The 17759-nt window shown below is 45.2% G+C and overlaps 1 protein-coding gene across 19 annotated transcripts in view; it reads left to right on the top strand.

The window, feature by feature from the left end:
• CACNA1D (calcium voltage-gated channel subunit alpha1 D) overlaps positions 1-17759 on the top strand; it is a 455958-nt gene that overhangs the window by 425012 nt on the left and 13187 nt on the right. For all 19 annotated transcript variants that reach the window (XM_053289171.1, XM_053289170.1, XM_053289177.1 and 16 more), the window contains one exon: positions 3916-4079. In XM_053289171.1, the coding sequence (XP_053145146.1) occupies positions 3916-4079 (164 nt within the window). The remainder of the gene's footprint in view (positions 1-3915; positions 4080-17759) is intronic.

Genomic DNA, 17759 nt, shown 5'->3' with positions numbered 1-17759 from the left:
CCACCCAACATCATCAGACTAGCCAGTCATGCCTCAGCATGGCACCAGATAACATTGGACCAGTGGGTCCTACGAATTATAAACTCTGGCTGTGCAATCGAATTTATAACTTTACTGAGTTTCGAGGGCATCAAGTCCATCCCTCCAACTCCGGCCCTCTGGTAAGAGATACATGCCCTGCTGGAGAAAGGTGCAGTAGTCCCAGTGCAGTGGACAGATCACCTATGGGGGTTTTGTTCCCGCTATTTCCTCATCCCCAAGAAGAACGGGGGAATCAGAGCCATAATGGATCTCTGCGACCTAAATCGCTATGTGGATATGCATAAGTTGATCCATGACAAGGTCCGAGCCATTCTAGTAGCACCATGGTGGCCTCGCCAAACTTGGTTTGCATTGCTTCTCAGACCGACAGCTGGAGGCTTCTATTAGGGGTGTGCACCGGACCGCGGACCTGCGGCTCGGCACTGGGGTGGGGGGTTCCATTAAGGGCGGGGGGGGGGCTTTACTCACCCCTCCCGCGCTTTGCTGCTCTGGCGCCATAATTATTTTTAAAAATGCGCCGCAGAATTGCTCGCCGCTCCGGGGCTCCTTCTTGACTTCAAAATCGGGCGGCAGGATACTTCCCTGCCGCCCCCGAAGCCCCCTCAAGCCATTTGAGCTCTTGAAATCTCGCCCGGACCGAGTGCTAAAGCGCTCGGGCGGGCGGCGGGGAGATGTCCGTCCGCCCGCCCGCCCCCTTCCCTGCCTTCTGCGAAGTGCAGGGAGCCTTCTGCGCGCGCGGTGCGCAGAAGCAGGGAGCCTTCTGCGCACGCACGCGCAGAAGGCTCCCTGCACTTCGCAGAAGGCAGGGAAGGGGGCGGGCGGACGGACGGACATCTCCCCGCCGCCCGCCCGAGCGCTTTAGCACTCGGTCCGGGCGAGATTTCAAGAGCTCAAATGGCTTGAGGGGGCTTCGGGGGCGGCAGGGAAGTATCCTGCCGCCCGATTTTGAAGTCAAGAAGGAGCCCCGGAGCGGCGAGCAATTCTGCGGCGCATTTTTAAAAATAATTATGGCGCCAGAGCAGCAAAGCGCGGGAGGGGTGAGTAAAGCCCCCCCCCGCCCTTAATGGAACCCCCCCCCAACCCTCCCGAACCAAAACCACCCCTTGTCCGGATCGGTTCGGAGGCCAGTGGAATGGCCTCCGAACCGATCCGTGCACACTACTAGCTTCTATCACCTGCCTCTGGATCCAGATTGCTGTCAAGAGATGCAGGGAAAATCTTGCACCCATCAATAAGGACCCTGTGACTCACAGCCTGGAAGGTCGGTTACTAAAGAATATCCTTCTCAATTCCAGGAGAGCTTCCACTCGTAAGAGTTACGCGAGTAAATGGAAGCATTTTACAATATATGCTAAGGACCATGGTTTTTGCCTGATGAAGGCTTCTCCTACACAGATCCTCTTGTATCTCACCAGCTTGAAAGAAGCTGGCTTAGCTAATGTGTCCCTCCGGGTCCACCATGCCGCTATTTCTTCTAAACATGCTGACTGGCAAGGCCATTCTGTCTTCTCACACCCAATGTGCAAAACATTTTTGAGGCGTGTTAATAATCTTTACCCCCAATCCGTGCTACAATGAAGCCTTTCCCTAGTTCTGGCCTCCCTCATGGAAGCACCTTTTGAGCCTCTTCATGAAGCCAGCCTACATTACCTAACACTTAAGACTGCCTTTCTAATAGTGATTACTAACTCCAGGCACATAAGCGAACTGACTGCCTTGTGCGCAGATGTGCCATTCACACAATTCTATTCTAACAGAGTTGTAATGCACACTGACCCAGCATTCCTGCCTAAAGTCGTCACGGACTTCCAAATGAATCAAAACAAATCCCCTCCTCCTTTCAAAATCCTGAGTCTCGATTAGATAGAGCATTGCATTCCCTCAATGTTAGAAGATGTCTGCTCTGTTACTTGAAACGTACAGCAGATATTAGATGGACCAAGATGCTCTTTATCTTGATCAAAGGCAAGAATAAAGGTCTCTAGGCAGTGGCTTTCCCACTGGTTGGTGGAGCTCATTTTCTTAACATACAAGTTACAGAATCAACAATCTCCCAGACTTGTCAAAGCACATTCCACGAGGACGTATGCTGCCTCCACTGCACATTTATCCGGCCTTCGCTTCAAAGATATCTGTGCTGCGGCCACCTGGTCCTCGCACCTGCCTTTCATCAAACATTATGCTGTGGAAAGATTGGCTGCAGAGGCCAACTTTGGGAGAGAAGTATTCAAACTCTGTAGTGGCTGAAATGGCTGCACGCTCCACTGGGGGGTGGGGAGTAGCTAGTCACCCATTTCTCATGATGACAATGGATCACTTCCAGATAGACAGGTTGCTTACCTGTAACTTATGATCTGGAGGTGATCTGCTGTCAGTTATAAAACCCACCCGTACCTCCCCGCTGCAGCATTTTTGAAATAAGACTGACTTACCTTTGATCAGTGAATCCCACACTGTGTGGAACATCTATCATCAGATGGATCTCCAAGAAACTGAGATCCACTGTGTACAAAGAAACTGTGTACAAAGTTGCATGATGTCCCTATGAAAAATCTCTGGTTAATCTGATGCCTACTTATTCTATTGAGATAGAATAGAGTCATGTTCTACAATAGGTGGTTTCATCAGTATTGCTCAGCCTCTCCCTCTTGCCATTATTATTGCTTCTGCAACTTTATTTGCTTCTTTAGTGCCCAATGACTTCCCAGTCTTAGTTGTCTTAATTGCTTAGTGATATTGGCCACCATTCAGACTAACCTCCCACCCCCCCAATGCACCAGGATTTTCCATTGTGCAAGGATGTGTGCATGCATGCATGTGTGCACAATTGTTGGCAATCTCCCTTTCCCTCTGCAGCCTCCTGTGCCTCCTGAAACTGTGTCCCTGAGGATTGAGGGAGCTCCAGGAAGATAGTTTTGGGAGGCACAGGCATCTTCAGAAGGAAGGGAGGCACCAATGAGCACCCCTCCTTTTTCACATAACAGAAGATCCTGGTGCATCAGCAGAAGGTTAGTCTGATGTACACATATTGCATGTATATACAATACACATGCAGTGTTAAAAAGAATTGTGAACAAAACAAATTTGACAGCCATTCTTTTTATAATGCACATATGAATTAGCTGGTATAGTAGTGATGAGATACACATGATGACACTCAAAACAAATCTCCTTTGTATATTTTCTTTTTAATGCATACAAAAGAAAATAAATCCAACAAAATTATATTAAAAGCAGATGTTTTGATGTTAAAACGCCATCATCAATGCTTGATGTTTAACAGTGTTTGAACCGACATTCTTATATAGCTTTTGCTATATAAGAATGCCGGTTCAAACACTGTTAAACATCAAGCATTGATAATGACATTTTTACGTCGAAATGTCTGTAGAATTTTGTTGCATTTATTTTCTTGTGTACGCATTAAAAAGAAGCTCTACAAAAGAGAATGCATAAATGAGTATATCTTTAGGGCTTTAAGGCAATAGTGACTGGGACAGGAAAGGCTAATAGAAGCAATCCATGCTTGGGAGTAGTGATGGCCACAGAACTGCAGCTCAGAAAGTGGATCAGGCCCACTTGAAAGCTAACTGAGTAATACTGGAATAGAGAGATGGTTTCAGTGCTATTATATTCTGTTTTGTTTTATGTGATATACTTCAGTGAGACCCTAAAGGGTCCCATCAATTGGTTTAAGAGCTAAACGTATTTCGTTATCTTAAAAAACAAAAAACAAAAATAGGCTAATGATGATCTTTTATAGAGCAGCATAAATCAGCAAGGCACACATATGATTAGAGTTTTGGAAGCCAGTAAAAACTAGTGACAAGTTAGCCAGTGTGGTCTTAATTAACCATGTGTTCTTTAACACAGGCATACCCATGACTATCACAGCAGATATCACTGTAATGATATAGATTTTGAACGGCCAAAGGGTTACCATCACCCACATGGCTTTTTTGAGGAAGATGATTCACAGATGTATTATGATTCAAAAAGATCTCCTAGGAGACGGTTGCTACCTCCAACACCTCCACGTGAGTACACTGGAAATCTCTGTTTCATTATATGGGCATACATGTTTTGTTTGCTCTAGGACTCATAGTACCAACTGTAATCGGAAAATGCCACAGTGCTAGACACAACTATTGTTACCTGGGGTAAGAGGTAAGAATCAAGAATAATAGTGGGTCAGCCAGCTTCACCCTCAGATGCCTCAGGGTAACTGCCAGTATCTAATCCGTTTTTAAAAAAACAGATGAGAAAGGATACCTTGGCCGCATTCGCACATAAAGTGAAACCAGAGGTTGACAATCCCATGGTTTCAGTTTTAAACTGTAAAACTGTTTCAATTTTAAACTGAAAACGGTGCATTTTCGGAACAGTCTGCCCTCCCTAGTCATGATGGAAAAGACATTTAAATCCCTTTAATTGCCATGCCATGCCGTGCCAGCACTTCTTCTGACAGTGATTGTACTGCCCTCCTCCAAAGAACTCTACAACAAGACTGTCCTGCACAAACACGATAGGGGGGTGATGTAACTTGGGGAGCACTGTTTTCCTGTTACTTAGGAAAAGGAAGGGAGCATGATGACTTCCTAGGAGGGGATATGTATATGAGGGAGACCAAAGGATCCTTGAGTCTGGCCCGCTGTGACCTAGGATGCTCTTACAAGGGGTTACCCCAGCAAAGCAGTCCATGCAGACCAAACTACACTCCTGCTCCCCTGGCGGCTTCCTGCCAGCAGACTTGCACTTTCATGAGAGGGCCAGTCTACTGGGGAGGACCTTAGGGTGAAACACCCTTGGCCTTCTATCAGACTGCATGCTCATGAGTTGAGCTAATCTAACAAAGAACCCCCTGCTTGTGTGTCCCCCACCCCCACCCATGCTCTCTCTGGTTAAAGAGAGAACTTTTGCACTGCAACCCCCTTCTCTCCTGGGAAGCTTCACACAGACCCAAAGGAGATTTTGACGCCCCATGTGCCAGAGCCTGGCTGCATGGGCGGACAGGGGGAACACCGGATGCAGATATGGATCTTTAACCCCATTCAAAATTCCTGGGTTTGGGATGGCATTGCACCGTATGCAGATCTGCCATGATGGAGAATTGTATTAGAGGGGAGCCCTGATTTCCAGCAACCACAGGGAAGCTTGGTCACCCTTTCGTGGCACAAGCAAGGGTGCACATGTCCACATAGGTTAACAGGTTGGCAGGGAGCATGCTTTTACAGCTACTTGGTGGTGGCCACCAAGACAGGGAAAGCAATTGCCCAGGTATCCATCCCCGCAGCTTTCCTATAGAGCAATCTGGCTCAATGTAAAGCCTCCATGGCTTGACACGCTCGTGAGAGAGCTGTCCATGGGAGAAGGGGTTGTTCTGTTGTCACACATTATTAGAGCTTCTTCCCAACACCCCTGTCTCCACAGATGGTTCTTCTCATGAGTTGTGCAGGAGTGTCTCCATTGTCTTCACATATGTCGAATGGCTCCTTTCACTGTGGCACTGCTGATCCTACTGTCCGGCCCTTCTCTTGAGTAAGCTTAGGGACCACAAAGGTTCTCCCAAGGGGAAGGGGCTGGGCCCCACTTCCCCAAACTTTTTGTGGAAAAAGTAGAATTTGGCTGTTCAAGCATTCCTGGTTGGGGCTGCCTTATAAACACACTCCCAGGGGGGGCCCCACCATTTGTTTCAATACTGGCACTCTAATGGGGTGCTCAGCTGATTTTGCCACATGGAGTGTTTGTGCTTGTGAACATGCATTATTGTCATTTTATTCTCGGGGAGCAATCACTTTGTGCCCGTCCTGTCATCCCATACCCTTTCCGTCCTGCAGACACGAGTGGGAAACTCGTGTTTAGGAGTGTTTGACTGGAGAGCGTTTAGGAGTGTTTGACAAACACTCAAAATTCTGAGATTGCCTGACCAGGCATCTGGAAACAGGGAGGATCTCACGATAGATGACTGCAATGCCCCCTCCCCGACCCTTGAGGCAGGGCTGTTGCACGATCTGGAATCCTGGAGGACAGAGCTGAGATAGACCAACCCCACCCAGCTCATCCAACCAGGTCTCCGTCACACATACCAGGTCAGCATGCTCATCCACAATCAAATTGGAGTTTGGCGAGGCAAACCACAGGTTGCGTTCATGCATTAGGATGTAATTGAGTTCCACCTCTGCCCTGTGTAATTCTGGTTCTGCATTATGTCCAAATTTGGCTCTTGTGTTCTATATACGGTAGTCAGAACTAGATGTGATACAGTTCTGAGCATCCCTTCAAAAGGAAGTGGAGCTGCTGCAGCCTACATCCTTTGGCTGCATTCCAACAGTGTTAGGATGTTGGCCAGGATGGATGATAATTTTCCACAGGCTTTTTTTTGTGTGTGTGTGTGTGTGGGGGGGTGTTCTCTTAAGCTTTAGGCCCTCTTTTCCGGTCTCCAGTATATAAGTTTGGGCAGCGTACTAATCAGGGTGCTGTTCTATGTTTATTTTATTTTTCCATAAGCCTAAATTATGCTTCGTTTCCCCAGAATGAATCTTTCTTCTGCACAACTGTGTGTGTGGTTTGTTTAGGCCTGGGCTGTTCAGAAACTCTAACGTTTGTAAACGTCTTCTGCCACTGGGACACGTGCTGCTTTTGTGACAGGGAATAAATTTTGAATGGTAGTGTACCCTATACATCATGGAAATCTCTTTTAGCAGAGAGTATGCAGATCATGGGGATGAATTTGATGCTGGAAATTAGTGTTGCTTTGTAAAACGTCTTCCAGGCAGTTGTGCAGTGCCACTTCCATCGCAAACAATGGAAACAGTTCCAGAGAACTGCCCAGAAGCTGTTTTAGATTGTTCTGCATCTACCCTGTCATGATACACAGTTGGGGCTGAGATCCAGCTGGTTGCTAATGCTCATGTTCTGAAAATTTTATAATGGTTAGGAATCTAAGCCTTAAAGGAAGCAAGTCCCATAAATTATTCAGTACTATAACATGTTTGCAAGGCTGTACAGACATGAACATTATTCATAAGTTATATCCCCTCTGAAAAAGATTGTGAAAACATGCTGCTAGCATTTACAAAACATGTAGACAATAGTGTGCCTCTCTTTGTGCCCTTAACATGTAGCTTATAAACAGAGGTCAGCCACAGAATAGTCTGACACTATTGTTTCCAGCCTTAAAGGTGAATACCTTGACTGTTGAATAAGTAGATAGTGATATGCACACACTCTCCTGTACCGCTTCAAATACCTGTATGCACAGATACTCATTCTCAGGTAAAAGGTCTAAAAACCTCTGAAAATGAAAAGCTCTCGCTTCTCTCCCCCACCCCCACCCCAAAGTGACTCAAGCTGAAATAGCATGTCTTCTGACTATTCTGGCTTTTTCATGCACAAGCCCTGAATCTCTCTTTCTATTGTGCCTCATCACTTTTGCTAACATGATATTGTTTGCTGAAAGAATTAAGATTGCTATGTGATGCAAATAAACATTAAGTTGGTTGTTATCTGTTCATGAGGTAGAGAAGAATTGAATTTCAAGCTGGAACAAACTGGATTTGTGTTTTCTTTACACCAGAAGACACAAAGCTCCTGTCATGTTCAGAGGCTTAAAAATATGAATCAAATTAATCTATTACTGTTTCAGTGACTCACTTACTGGCACCTTTCCTGTTCCTTTTCATCACAGACACACCATCTGCTAACACAGCATTTAGGCTGTGTGCGTTTGCCAAATGGAAACCACATATATTCTTCCCAATACTAAGAAAGGTTTCTCAAGAAATGAAAACAGAGTGTCAGTATTTCATGAAATATTTTTGCTAGTATCACTAAAGCTCAGACTGGTTTTATAAACTCGAGATGAGCAACAGTTATTTATTTATTTACATACTTACTTATCTATCGTATTTCTATACCACCTGATATAGCAATTTCCAGGTGGTATACAGTTAAAACGTAATATACAAACAATATAAAACAGTTAAAATTCATAAAACAGATAAAAAATCTCAATGAGTAAAAACATATTAAAATTTCCATTTAAATTAAAAGCCTGGGGAAATCTCAGGGTCTTCCTAAAAGCAAACAGTGAAGGAGATGCTCTTATTTCAGCAGGGAGTGAATTCCAAAGCCCTGGGGCAGCCACAGAGGAGGCCTGGTCCCGAGTCACCACCAAACAAGTTGGTGGCAACCATAACCAGACCTCTCCATATGATCTTAATAGGCAACAGGATTCACCACAGAGAAGGTGCTCTCTTAAGTACCGTGGACTCAATCCGTTGAGGGCTTTATAGGTAATAACCAGCACTTTGTATTTTGTTCAGAAACATATCATCAGCCAGTGCAGACCTTTTAGAATAAGTGTTATATGGTCCCTTTGGGTAAACACAGAGACCAATCTGGCTGCCGCATTCTATACCAATTGTAGTTTCCAAATTACGTACAAAGGCAGCCCCACATAGAGTACATTACAGTAGTCAAGACTACAGGTTACCAGCATATGTACCATGGTTTTAAGGTCATTTGGCTCCAGAAATTGGCGTATCTGGCATATCAGCCAAAGCTGATAAAAAGTGCTCCTGGCCACTGCTTCAGCCTGAGAAACCAAGGAGAGTTTGGGATCCAGGAGCACTCCCAGACTATGTACCTGCTCTTTTAGGGGGAATATAATCCCATCCAGAACAGGCAGATCTAAACCACCTCTCGGGTCCCAACCTACAAACAGTACCTCCGTCTTACTTGGATTCAACTTTTGCTTGTTATCACTCGTCCAGCCCATTATTGCCTCCAGGCAGGCATTTAGAGGGGTCATGCTATTTCCTGATGAAGTAGGGATAGAGAAATAGATCTGGGTGTCATCAGCATATTGATAACATCCCAGACCAAACTTCCTGATGATCTCTGCCAGCGGTTTTATGTAGATCTTAAGAAGAATTGGAGACAGTATGGAGCCTTGAGGAACTCCACACCTTAGCTCTCACTTTGCAGAATAACAGTCTCCAAGCAACACCATCTGGACTCTGCCAGAGAGGTAGGAATGGAACAACTGTAGAACAGTGCTACCCATTCCCACCTCCTTTAGGCAGCCCAGCAAGATACCATGATCGATGGTATCGAAAGCCACCGAGAGATCCAGAAGCATCTGCAGAGTCACACTCCCTCTGTTGATAGCTGATATCTATCATCTATCATCATCTATCATCCATAACTGTGGAGTCTAATTCGGCACGAATACGAGATATTTTATCTGAAAAAAAGTCTTCTGTTGGATTCACGCCAAATCTTCCTCCACTTGCATTCTAGTCATCTACTTTTCCGCTTCAGCTCCTATAGTTATTCCAATTACCACAGGGCTGACCTTAAAGCAGGTCGGAGAGGATACTTAGGAGCAATTGCATCTACTGCTCTAGTGAATTCATTATTCCATATTTGTACCAGAGCATCCACAGAATGCTCTGGTACAGCCAACTTGAAACCTTTCTAAGGCTTCTTGGAATCCTATTGGATCCAATAACCTCCTAGAGAGGATCAACTTAATGGGTCCCTCATCCCTGCAGAGGTGGGTTGTTGTTGCAGTTCCTACCTTAACCAGATGGTGTTCTGTCCATGACAGTGGGGAGATGACAAGGGTCCCCACCCACAGAACACCACCCTGATCTGAGCAAAAGACCAAATCGAGCATGTGATCAGCATCATGCGTTGTTCCAGAAACTACTTAGGATGGGCCCATAGTCATCATGAAGCCATGAACTCCTGAGCCTTTCCCAGCATCTCAGTCCCAAAATGGACCTCCTGATGGCATATGCGGATTCAGGTCTATTAGGTTGAGCTTTTAGTGTAGATATCGGAAAATGGAAAGGATTAAACTAGCATGGGGAAAATCTGTTATAAAAGAGTAACAAGAAGTTCCTTAAAGGGTACTTAACCACATCAAGCAATACATTTGGTTCTCATATGTGCACACCAGGAAAGTGTATTGGGTGCTTTCCCGGCACTTTTGAAACACAATTGCATTTACAAGATGCTAGGGCAGTTGAGTTCACAAAATCAAAACCTGGGCAGGATAAGCAAACAACTAGGTAGGAGGAGGGAGGGGAGTGAGAGAGGAGTTCGGTAGGACAGATTTTTGTCCTACCTTGTTAAAATGCTGGGTACGAGAGTTCTGTAGAATGGCACCATCCTACCCAGCTCCTCTCTCTCACATGAGTGTGAGCGCTGTAAGATATTCCCCTTAGGGGATGGAGCCGCTCTGGGAAGAGCATCTAGGCTCCAAGTTCCTTCGCTGGCATCTCCAAGATAGGACTGAGAGAGATTCCTGCCTGCAACCTTGGAGAAGCCTCTGCCAGTCTGTGCAGACAATACTGAGCGAGATGGACCTATGGTCTGACTCAGTATATGGCAGCTTCCTATGTTCCTATGATCACTCCCCCTCCTACTAATAGTTGTTCACTCAGACACGACTGGAAATTGAGAGCATGCACAGCTCCCAAAACTGGTTAGGATGCTTGTCTTACCGAGTTTTTGATCATGTGAACTGCCTTATGTGCTTCAGAATGTTCGGGAAAATCTTCGGTGTTTTATTATTATTAATAATAATTTATATAATTAATTAAATGGTTAAATATTTCTATACTGCCCAAAACTTGCATCTCTGGGCGGTTTATAATTAAAATCATTTTAAAAATTAAATCTATTAACAATTAAAATCATTTAAAAGAGTAAAAACATTAAAAACCCATTATTAAAATTATTTAAAACTATAAATCTAATTACAAGCCTGGGTGAATAAGTTTGTCTTCAGTGCCTTTTAAAAAGTTGCCAGAGATGGGGAGGCTCTTATTTCAACAGGGAGTCCATTCCAAAGTCCAGGGGCTGCAACGGAGAAGTAGCTGTCAGACAAGTTGGTGGCGGCCGAAGGCGAACCTCTCCAGATGATATTAGCAGGCGGTGGGGCATGGCGAAGAAGACGTTCTCTTAAATACCCAGGGCCTAAGCTGTTTAGGGCTTTATAGGTAATAGCCAGCACCTTGTATTTTGCCCAGAAATGTATTGGTAGCCAGTGCAATTCCGTCAACACAGGAGTAATATAGTATTTTCTAGATGACCAAGACCAACCTGGCTGCGGCGTTCTGAACCAACTGCAGTTTCTGGACTATGTACAAAGGCAGCCCCACATAGAATGCATTGCAGTAATCCAGCCTAGAGGTTACCAGCAGATGTACCACTGTTTTGAGGTCATTCATCTGAAAAAACAGACGCAGCTAACATATCCGCCACAGCTGATAAAAAGTACCTCTGGCCACCACCTCAACCTGGGACACCAGAGAGAGGTTTGGATCCAGAAGCACCCCCAGACTGTGTACCTAATACTTCTGGAGGACCGTGACCCCATGCAGAACCGGCAGATCAAAATCATTTCCCGAATTTCGACTCCACACAATAAGTACCTTCATCTTATCTGTATTCAGCCTCAGTTTGTTATCCCTCATCCAGCCCATTACTGCCTCCAGGCAGGCGTTTAGGGAGGTTATGCCCTCTCCTGATGATATTGACATGGAGAAATAGATTTGGGTGTCATCAGCATATTGATAACACCCTACACCAAATCCCCTGATGATCTCTCAGAGCATTTTCATGTAGATGTTCAACAACATCGGAGACAATACGGAGCCCTGAGGAACACCATAGGAAAGTTGATATTTTGAAGAACAACAGTCTCCAAGAGACACCATCTGGAATCTGCCCTTGAGGTAGGAGCAGAACCACTGCAAAACAGTGCCTCCCACCTCCAACCCCCTCAGACGTTCCAGAAGGATACTATGGTCCATAGTATCAAAAGCCGCTGAGAGATCCAAAAGGACTAACCAAGGCACACTCCCTCTGTCAATTCCCAATTGGAGATCATCCATCAAACCAACCAAGGCAGTCTCCACCCCATAGCCTCCCCGAAAGCCAATTTGAAATTGGTCTAGATAATCAGTTTCCTCCAAGACTGCCTGGAGCTGGGAGGCCACCACCTTTTCAATCACCTTGCCCAACCATGGAAGGTTGGAGACAGGCCTGTAATTATTTAACTCTGAGGGGTCCAAGGCAGGCTTCTTCAGAAGTGGTCTAATGATTGCCTCCTTAAGACAAGGATGTGTCCTGCCCTCCCTCAGAGAAGCATTTATAATCTCTACCAGGCCCTCTACAACAGTTTCCCTGCCAGATAGTATAAGCCTTGTCAGGCAAGGATCAGGAGGGCAGGTGGTAGGCCGCACCATTCCAAGCAACTTGTCCACATCCTCAGGAGTCACAAACTGAAACTGATCCATGGTCGTCACATAAGAGGAGCTGCTGGACACCTCGGCATCAGACTCTTACAATTGTGGAGTTTGAATCCAAGTCTGCCCGAATATGAGTGATTTTTTCCACAAAGAACTCATTAAAAACATAACAGCAAGTAATTGTTGGTTGTAAGAACTGATTCAAGGGGGAAGGGGGCCTTTCATTACGGGGTGCACATTAGGCCTTTCATGACCCTGAACAACTCCGCCAGGCTTGAACGTGCTGAGGCGATATGGGAGGAAAAGAATCGCTTCTTTACCACACGTATTGCCTGAGCATAGATCTTCAAATGCTCTCTATATAATCTGTCAGATTCGAGTCACGTCTTCCTCCACTTGCGCTCTAGTCATCTACCTCGCCGCTTCAGCCCCCGTAGTTCGTCCGTATACCAAGGGGCCAGTTTCAAAGCGGGCCGGAGAGGACACTTAGGAGCGATCGTGTCCACTGCCCTGGTGAGTTGATTATTCCAGTTCTCCACCAGAGTGTCAACAGGATCACCAGCAGAGCTAACATTAAATCCCTCCAAGGCTTCTTGGAATCCTGTTGGATCCAGTAACCTTCTAGGGCAGACCATCCATATATAAATATATATATATATATATATATATATAGAGAGAGAGAGAGAGAGAGAGAGAGAGAGAGAGAGAGAGAGAGAGAGCATTTTACTAAATACATATAAAGAGAAGAAAAAGAGAAAGGATGGGTACATCTCAAAACTTTCGCCTTACAGCATAAAAAACAACCAGATTATTAACCAAAGATTGACTTGTCCAGTCAAACCTCATTCCATAGGTAAGACTGAAAAATAGTAAATGCAAAAAATTTGAAGACAAGCATTAAGATCAAATTACAAATCAGATTAAACCTAGGTACTATTAGTTTATATTCTGTTTGTATATATTCAGAGCTACCAGATGTTACCAGTTTATTTTCTAGGTTGCCAGATTATGAAAAGACTGCTAATTTATATTCTAAGCTATCAGTTAATAATTAATTAATCCCAAGCAAATTAAAAATAACTGTGATATTGGGGTAATACATATTAAGATACTATTTATTGTTAACAGGGATTGAAAGGAAAAGAAAGGGGGGGGCTCCAAAGGGTGTATCTTATAATCGTTGTCAAGGAACAGATCCAATTAATCTTAATCCAGAGTAAAGATCTTTAAAGACCAAAAAAAAAAAAAAGCAATTAGAGCTTATTTTGAGTCCAAAAACGTATGTATCCACACTCTTCTATAACCCCGAAAGGGTTCTTGCCAAAAAGCCACTGCCCATCTGTACTTGATTCCTTTTAACAAGATGTAACTGTGAAAAGAGGGAATTAAAAACAGATTGTCTTCACTGTCTGTAGCTCTGTTGTATGGCCAGTTCCAAGTTCTGAAAAGAAAATACTTTGCACATCTGAAGTTACTGCTACAGAGACAGAGCTGGCACATACATCTATCTTCACTTTCCATTCTGTTAGAAGAGTCATCTTGCAATGAACAGTATCTTTGCACAGATAATATTTTCCCACAATAAATTTTCTGACATTGACCCCAAGAGTTGCTCTCAATCATCTCCTGTCCAGGAGAAAGTATTGTGATCGTAGAACTAGGCCTCTTGTCTACCTACGAGAAGATCTTATTAATCTCCATAACAACAACCTGTAAAAAGTGGTAAAGAGAAGTAATCTCTTGTCTTGAACCATATTCTCCCTCATTGAGTCCCTCATTGAAATGCCTGTGTTTCGGACAGAATGCTTTGTTCTTCAGGAAAGCATTGCAATTGAAATTTACTTCTCTGACTCTCTCCACCAGCTGAGGCACTGAGTGATTAGCAGAAGATAAGATATGCAAAAAGCTGTTGAGCATGAATAGTTTAGTTAAATATGTGTTGTATTCAGTGTGATTGAAATGCAAACCGACCTCTCAAAGGGATTTGGAAGACAACATTTTGAGACAGAAATACCCAAATATCTTTGGGCGCTCAATGCAATTCCAAAGCTCTTGCTAAAAGCCATGGTATAAATTGTGTGGAGAGTTACCGCCAGCTCGTCTGGTGGCCACACGGAGACGGGCCTTCTCGATTGCTGCCCCAAGATTGTGGAATGCTCTCCCTGCTGAGGTGTGATCCTCCCCATCCCTGACTATTTTTAAAAAACATCTGAAGACCCATCTCTTCACCCAAGCTTTTTCAGCTTTTTAAATTTGTAGTTTTAATTTTATACTGTATTAATTTTATACTGTTTTTAAGTTGTTAAATGGTTTTAACCTTTTATATTTGTTTTAATTGTTTTTATGTTATTGTTAACCGCCCAGAGATGAAGGTTTGGGCGGTATAAAAGTTGAATGGATGACTGACTGAATGAATAAATAAATAAATAATGCCAGCTAGGACAGACCATCCTAATGGGCCCCCCACCCCTGCGGAGGTGGGACGTGGTCGTGAGTCCAACCTTAACCAGATGGTGGTCCGTCCATGACAAAGGAGAAATCACAGGAGTCCCCACCCATGGACCACCACCCTGTTCAGAGTGAAAGACCAGATCAAGCATGTGACCAGCAATAATTGGTTGGTCCCGAAACCACCTGGGATAGGCCCGTAGTCGTCATGGCCTCTATGAACTCCTGAGCTGCCCCAGACAAATTGGTCTCAAAATGAACTTTGAAGTCCCCCAGCACCACAAGCCTGGGAGACTCCAACGCCAAGCCCGAGACCAAGTCCATCAGCTCAGTTAGGGACTCGGTTGGGCAGCGGGGCGATCAGTACACCAACAGAAGTCCCAGTCTATACCTGCTCCCCAGTCTTAGGTACACAGATTAGATATGGTCAGACACTTTGACAGGGTTCCTGGCAAGGGAGATATTGTTCTTGTAGACCACAATCACTCTACCTCCCCGCCCACTTCCCCTCCCCTGCTCCTCAACAGAGTAACCTGGAGGGAGAAGCTGGTACCAGACTGGGCCACCAGCCTCCCCCAACCAAGTCTCTGTAATACATACCAGATCAGCCCCTTCATCCAGAATCAAATCATGGATAATTTGAGGTTTATTCTGGACCGACCTGGTATTACAAAGGAGCACGACAAGGTTCTGTGAGTGGTTAGCATTGCTTTCCAAGGTCAAAGAGCTGGCAGGACAGCCAGAAAGGGAGACAGCAATTATGTTTCTGATTTCCCTTGCCCTGCAATGGCCTGCTGACCTGTCAACGTTACTTCTTCTATTCCCCACCACCACTGGAATAGTTGCCCCATAATCAGTGGATACACCCCATCTCCCCATCTCCAGACAGACCCAGACACATTAAAACTCAACTCACCCAAGATTGCAAAAATAAGCCCAATTATAATACCTACCCTCCTTTACACACCCACAAGGGATCTTGAGTCAAACAGCCTGGCCCTCACCCTTGTTATCCCCCAAAGGGGTGACCCCACACACTTCCCACAGATGTTACACAGAGGCAGCAGCCCCACAGGAGAAGCAGGAGCAGGCAGGCAACAGCAGAAGGAGCCCACAGCACCCCCCTGGTCTCTAACCCCAGGCAGCACTGGATGCGGATGGAAGCGGATGGACTCTCCTTCTCCTCTCCTGGGCTTCTAGCAGCCTGAAGTCACAGGCAGCATTCCTATAAAGCCCAAAGCTAGGCAGATGACCCGAGGAACTGCTGAGTCACCGAAGATATAGATGACGACAACAACAACTAGCTGGGCCGGTCGCAGAGCATCTGTGCCTCTAGTTTCCCCCGCCTGCCTGCCTGCCTGCCACCGCTGCCAATTTCTTTCCCAGCCCACCTGCCGCCACTGCTTTCTTCCCCCACCTGTCTGCCTCTTCTGCCCGCCACCACCGTTTTATTGCCCCACCCACCATCGTTGTTGCCGTTTTCTCCCCCCGCCTCCCCCTGCCACCGTTTTCTCCTGCCTGCCCCCTGCCATCGGCATTTTGTCCCCCACCCCGCCACCGTTTTGTTTCCCACCTCGCCTCTGGCGCCACTGCTTTCCTCTTCCCCTGCCAGCAGCTTGCTCACAAACACTCGAGAGCTGCCATGCATGAGATTAGCAACGGGTACGCCTAAGAGAAATAGATGGATTTATAGAGAAGAGATAGAGGGATAATTAACAATTAATTATAGAAATAAATTCTATACATTTATAAATAATGTAAATAATACCAAAATTATTGTTATTAGTTAAAGTAATTTTGCATTATCTTAGGGTCCTTGCTTGGGCTAAGGTGCCTTGGATAGTAATTTAAATGTAAATAGTAAAAATAAATGTAATTTTTGTGCATTAATAGCTTATACACTGTGATGTTTCATGGACTGATCAGTGCATTACTGACTTCCAACACTACGCCCTCATTGTAATGCCCTATAATGCTTTAATTTTAGCTGTAGATGAAGAAAAGTTGACAGAAGACAAGGGGCAATGCTGGCCATTCAACATCTATGCACCTGCATGGTGCTGTTCCTGATGCAGCCTGTCTGCTTTTACCACAAGGTGCCCACTGGTAAAGGGGTGAGGCCTCTCTCTGTCCCTACTGCACCTGCCTTACTGCACCAGTTGCCACCCTGGGATATCTTTTATTTCTTCAACTAGTTATTGAAAAATTTTGTTAAGTTTTTATCTACCACCAAATTCATTGAAATAAGGATTCCTTGGGCAAGAAATGGCAAATAAAAGCCATTTTCTCAGACAAAAATCAAAGCAGTTAAAGGTATGAGTTAACGATTTGCCTTTCTCCAGAAGGATAAAATACCTTGCTTTTTCAAAGGAGAGCTCTGTTTAAGGATTGGGAACAGTCTCCACCAAAGAATTTACCTTCCATCTTCATTTGTGAGGAAATAATATTCCTTTTTAGAAGATCAGTAGAGAACTGTTAGATTTGGCAAGGTCTGAAGTTGATGATGAACGCTCACATACAGCATAAGAGGATGCCGGCACCTTGAGCACCGCCCATGCCCCTGTGTACTCATAAGCACCACTGATGGGGCTGCACTGCAGGGCAGTCCCACTCCATCATAATGGCTCTGTGCACACATTTGTGTGTTCTGGATGTCATGTCACACAACTGCATGCATGGAGTCCTTATAATGGAGTAGGACTGCCCTGCAGCACAACACACTCAGTGGGGGCCCCCACTTTCTCTGGTTAACAATACAACTTTTTATGGCAACCCCCTCCTCCCCTGGGAAGCCTTACACAGACCCAAAGGAGGTGTTGATGCCCAGCATGTCAGAGCGGGGACAGACCTTTACTCTCATTTAAAATTCCCGGGTTCAGACCAGCATTGTATTGTATGCAGATCTGCCACCACGGGGAATAACAGGAAAGGGGAGCCCCCGTTTCCAGCTACCCCAGGAGAGAGTGATTCAGGGCAGAAGCAAGAGTGGACATGTCCAAATGG

The sequence above is a fragment of the Hemicordylus capensis genome, chromosome 2, assembly GCF_027244095.1.
Source record: "Hemicordylus capensis ecotype Gifberg chromosome 2, rHemCap1.1.pri, whole genome shotgun sequence".
Lineage (NCBI taxonomy): Eukaryota > Metazoa > Chordata > Lepidosauria > Squamata > Cordylidae > Hemicordylus > Hemicordylus capensis.
Note: the sequence above shows the minus strand (reverse complement) of the source record. Positions and strands in the feature narration are given on the sequence as shown.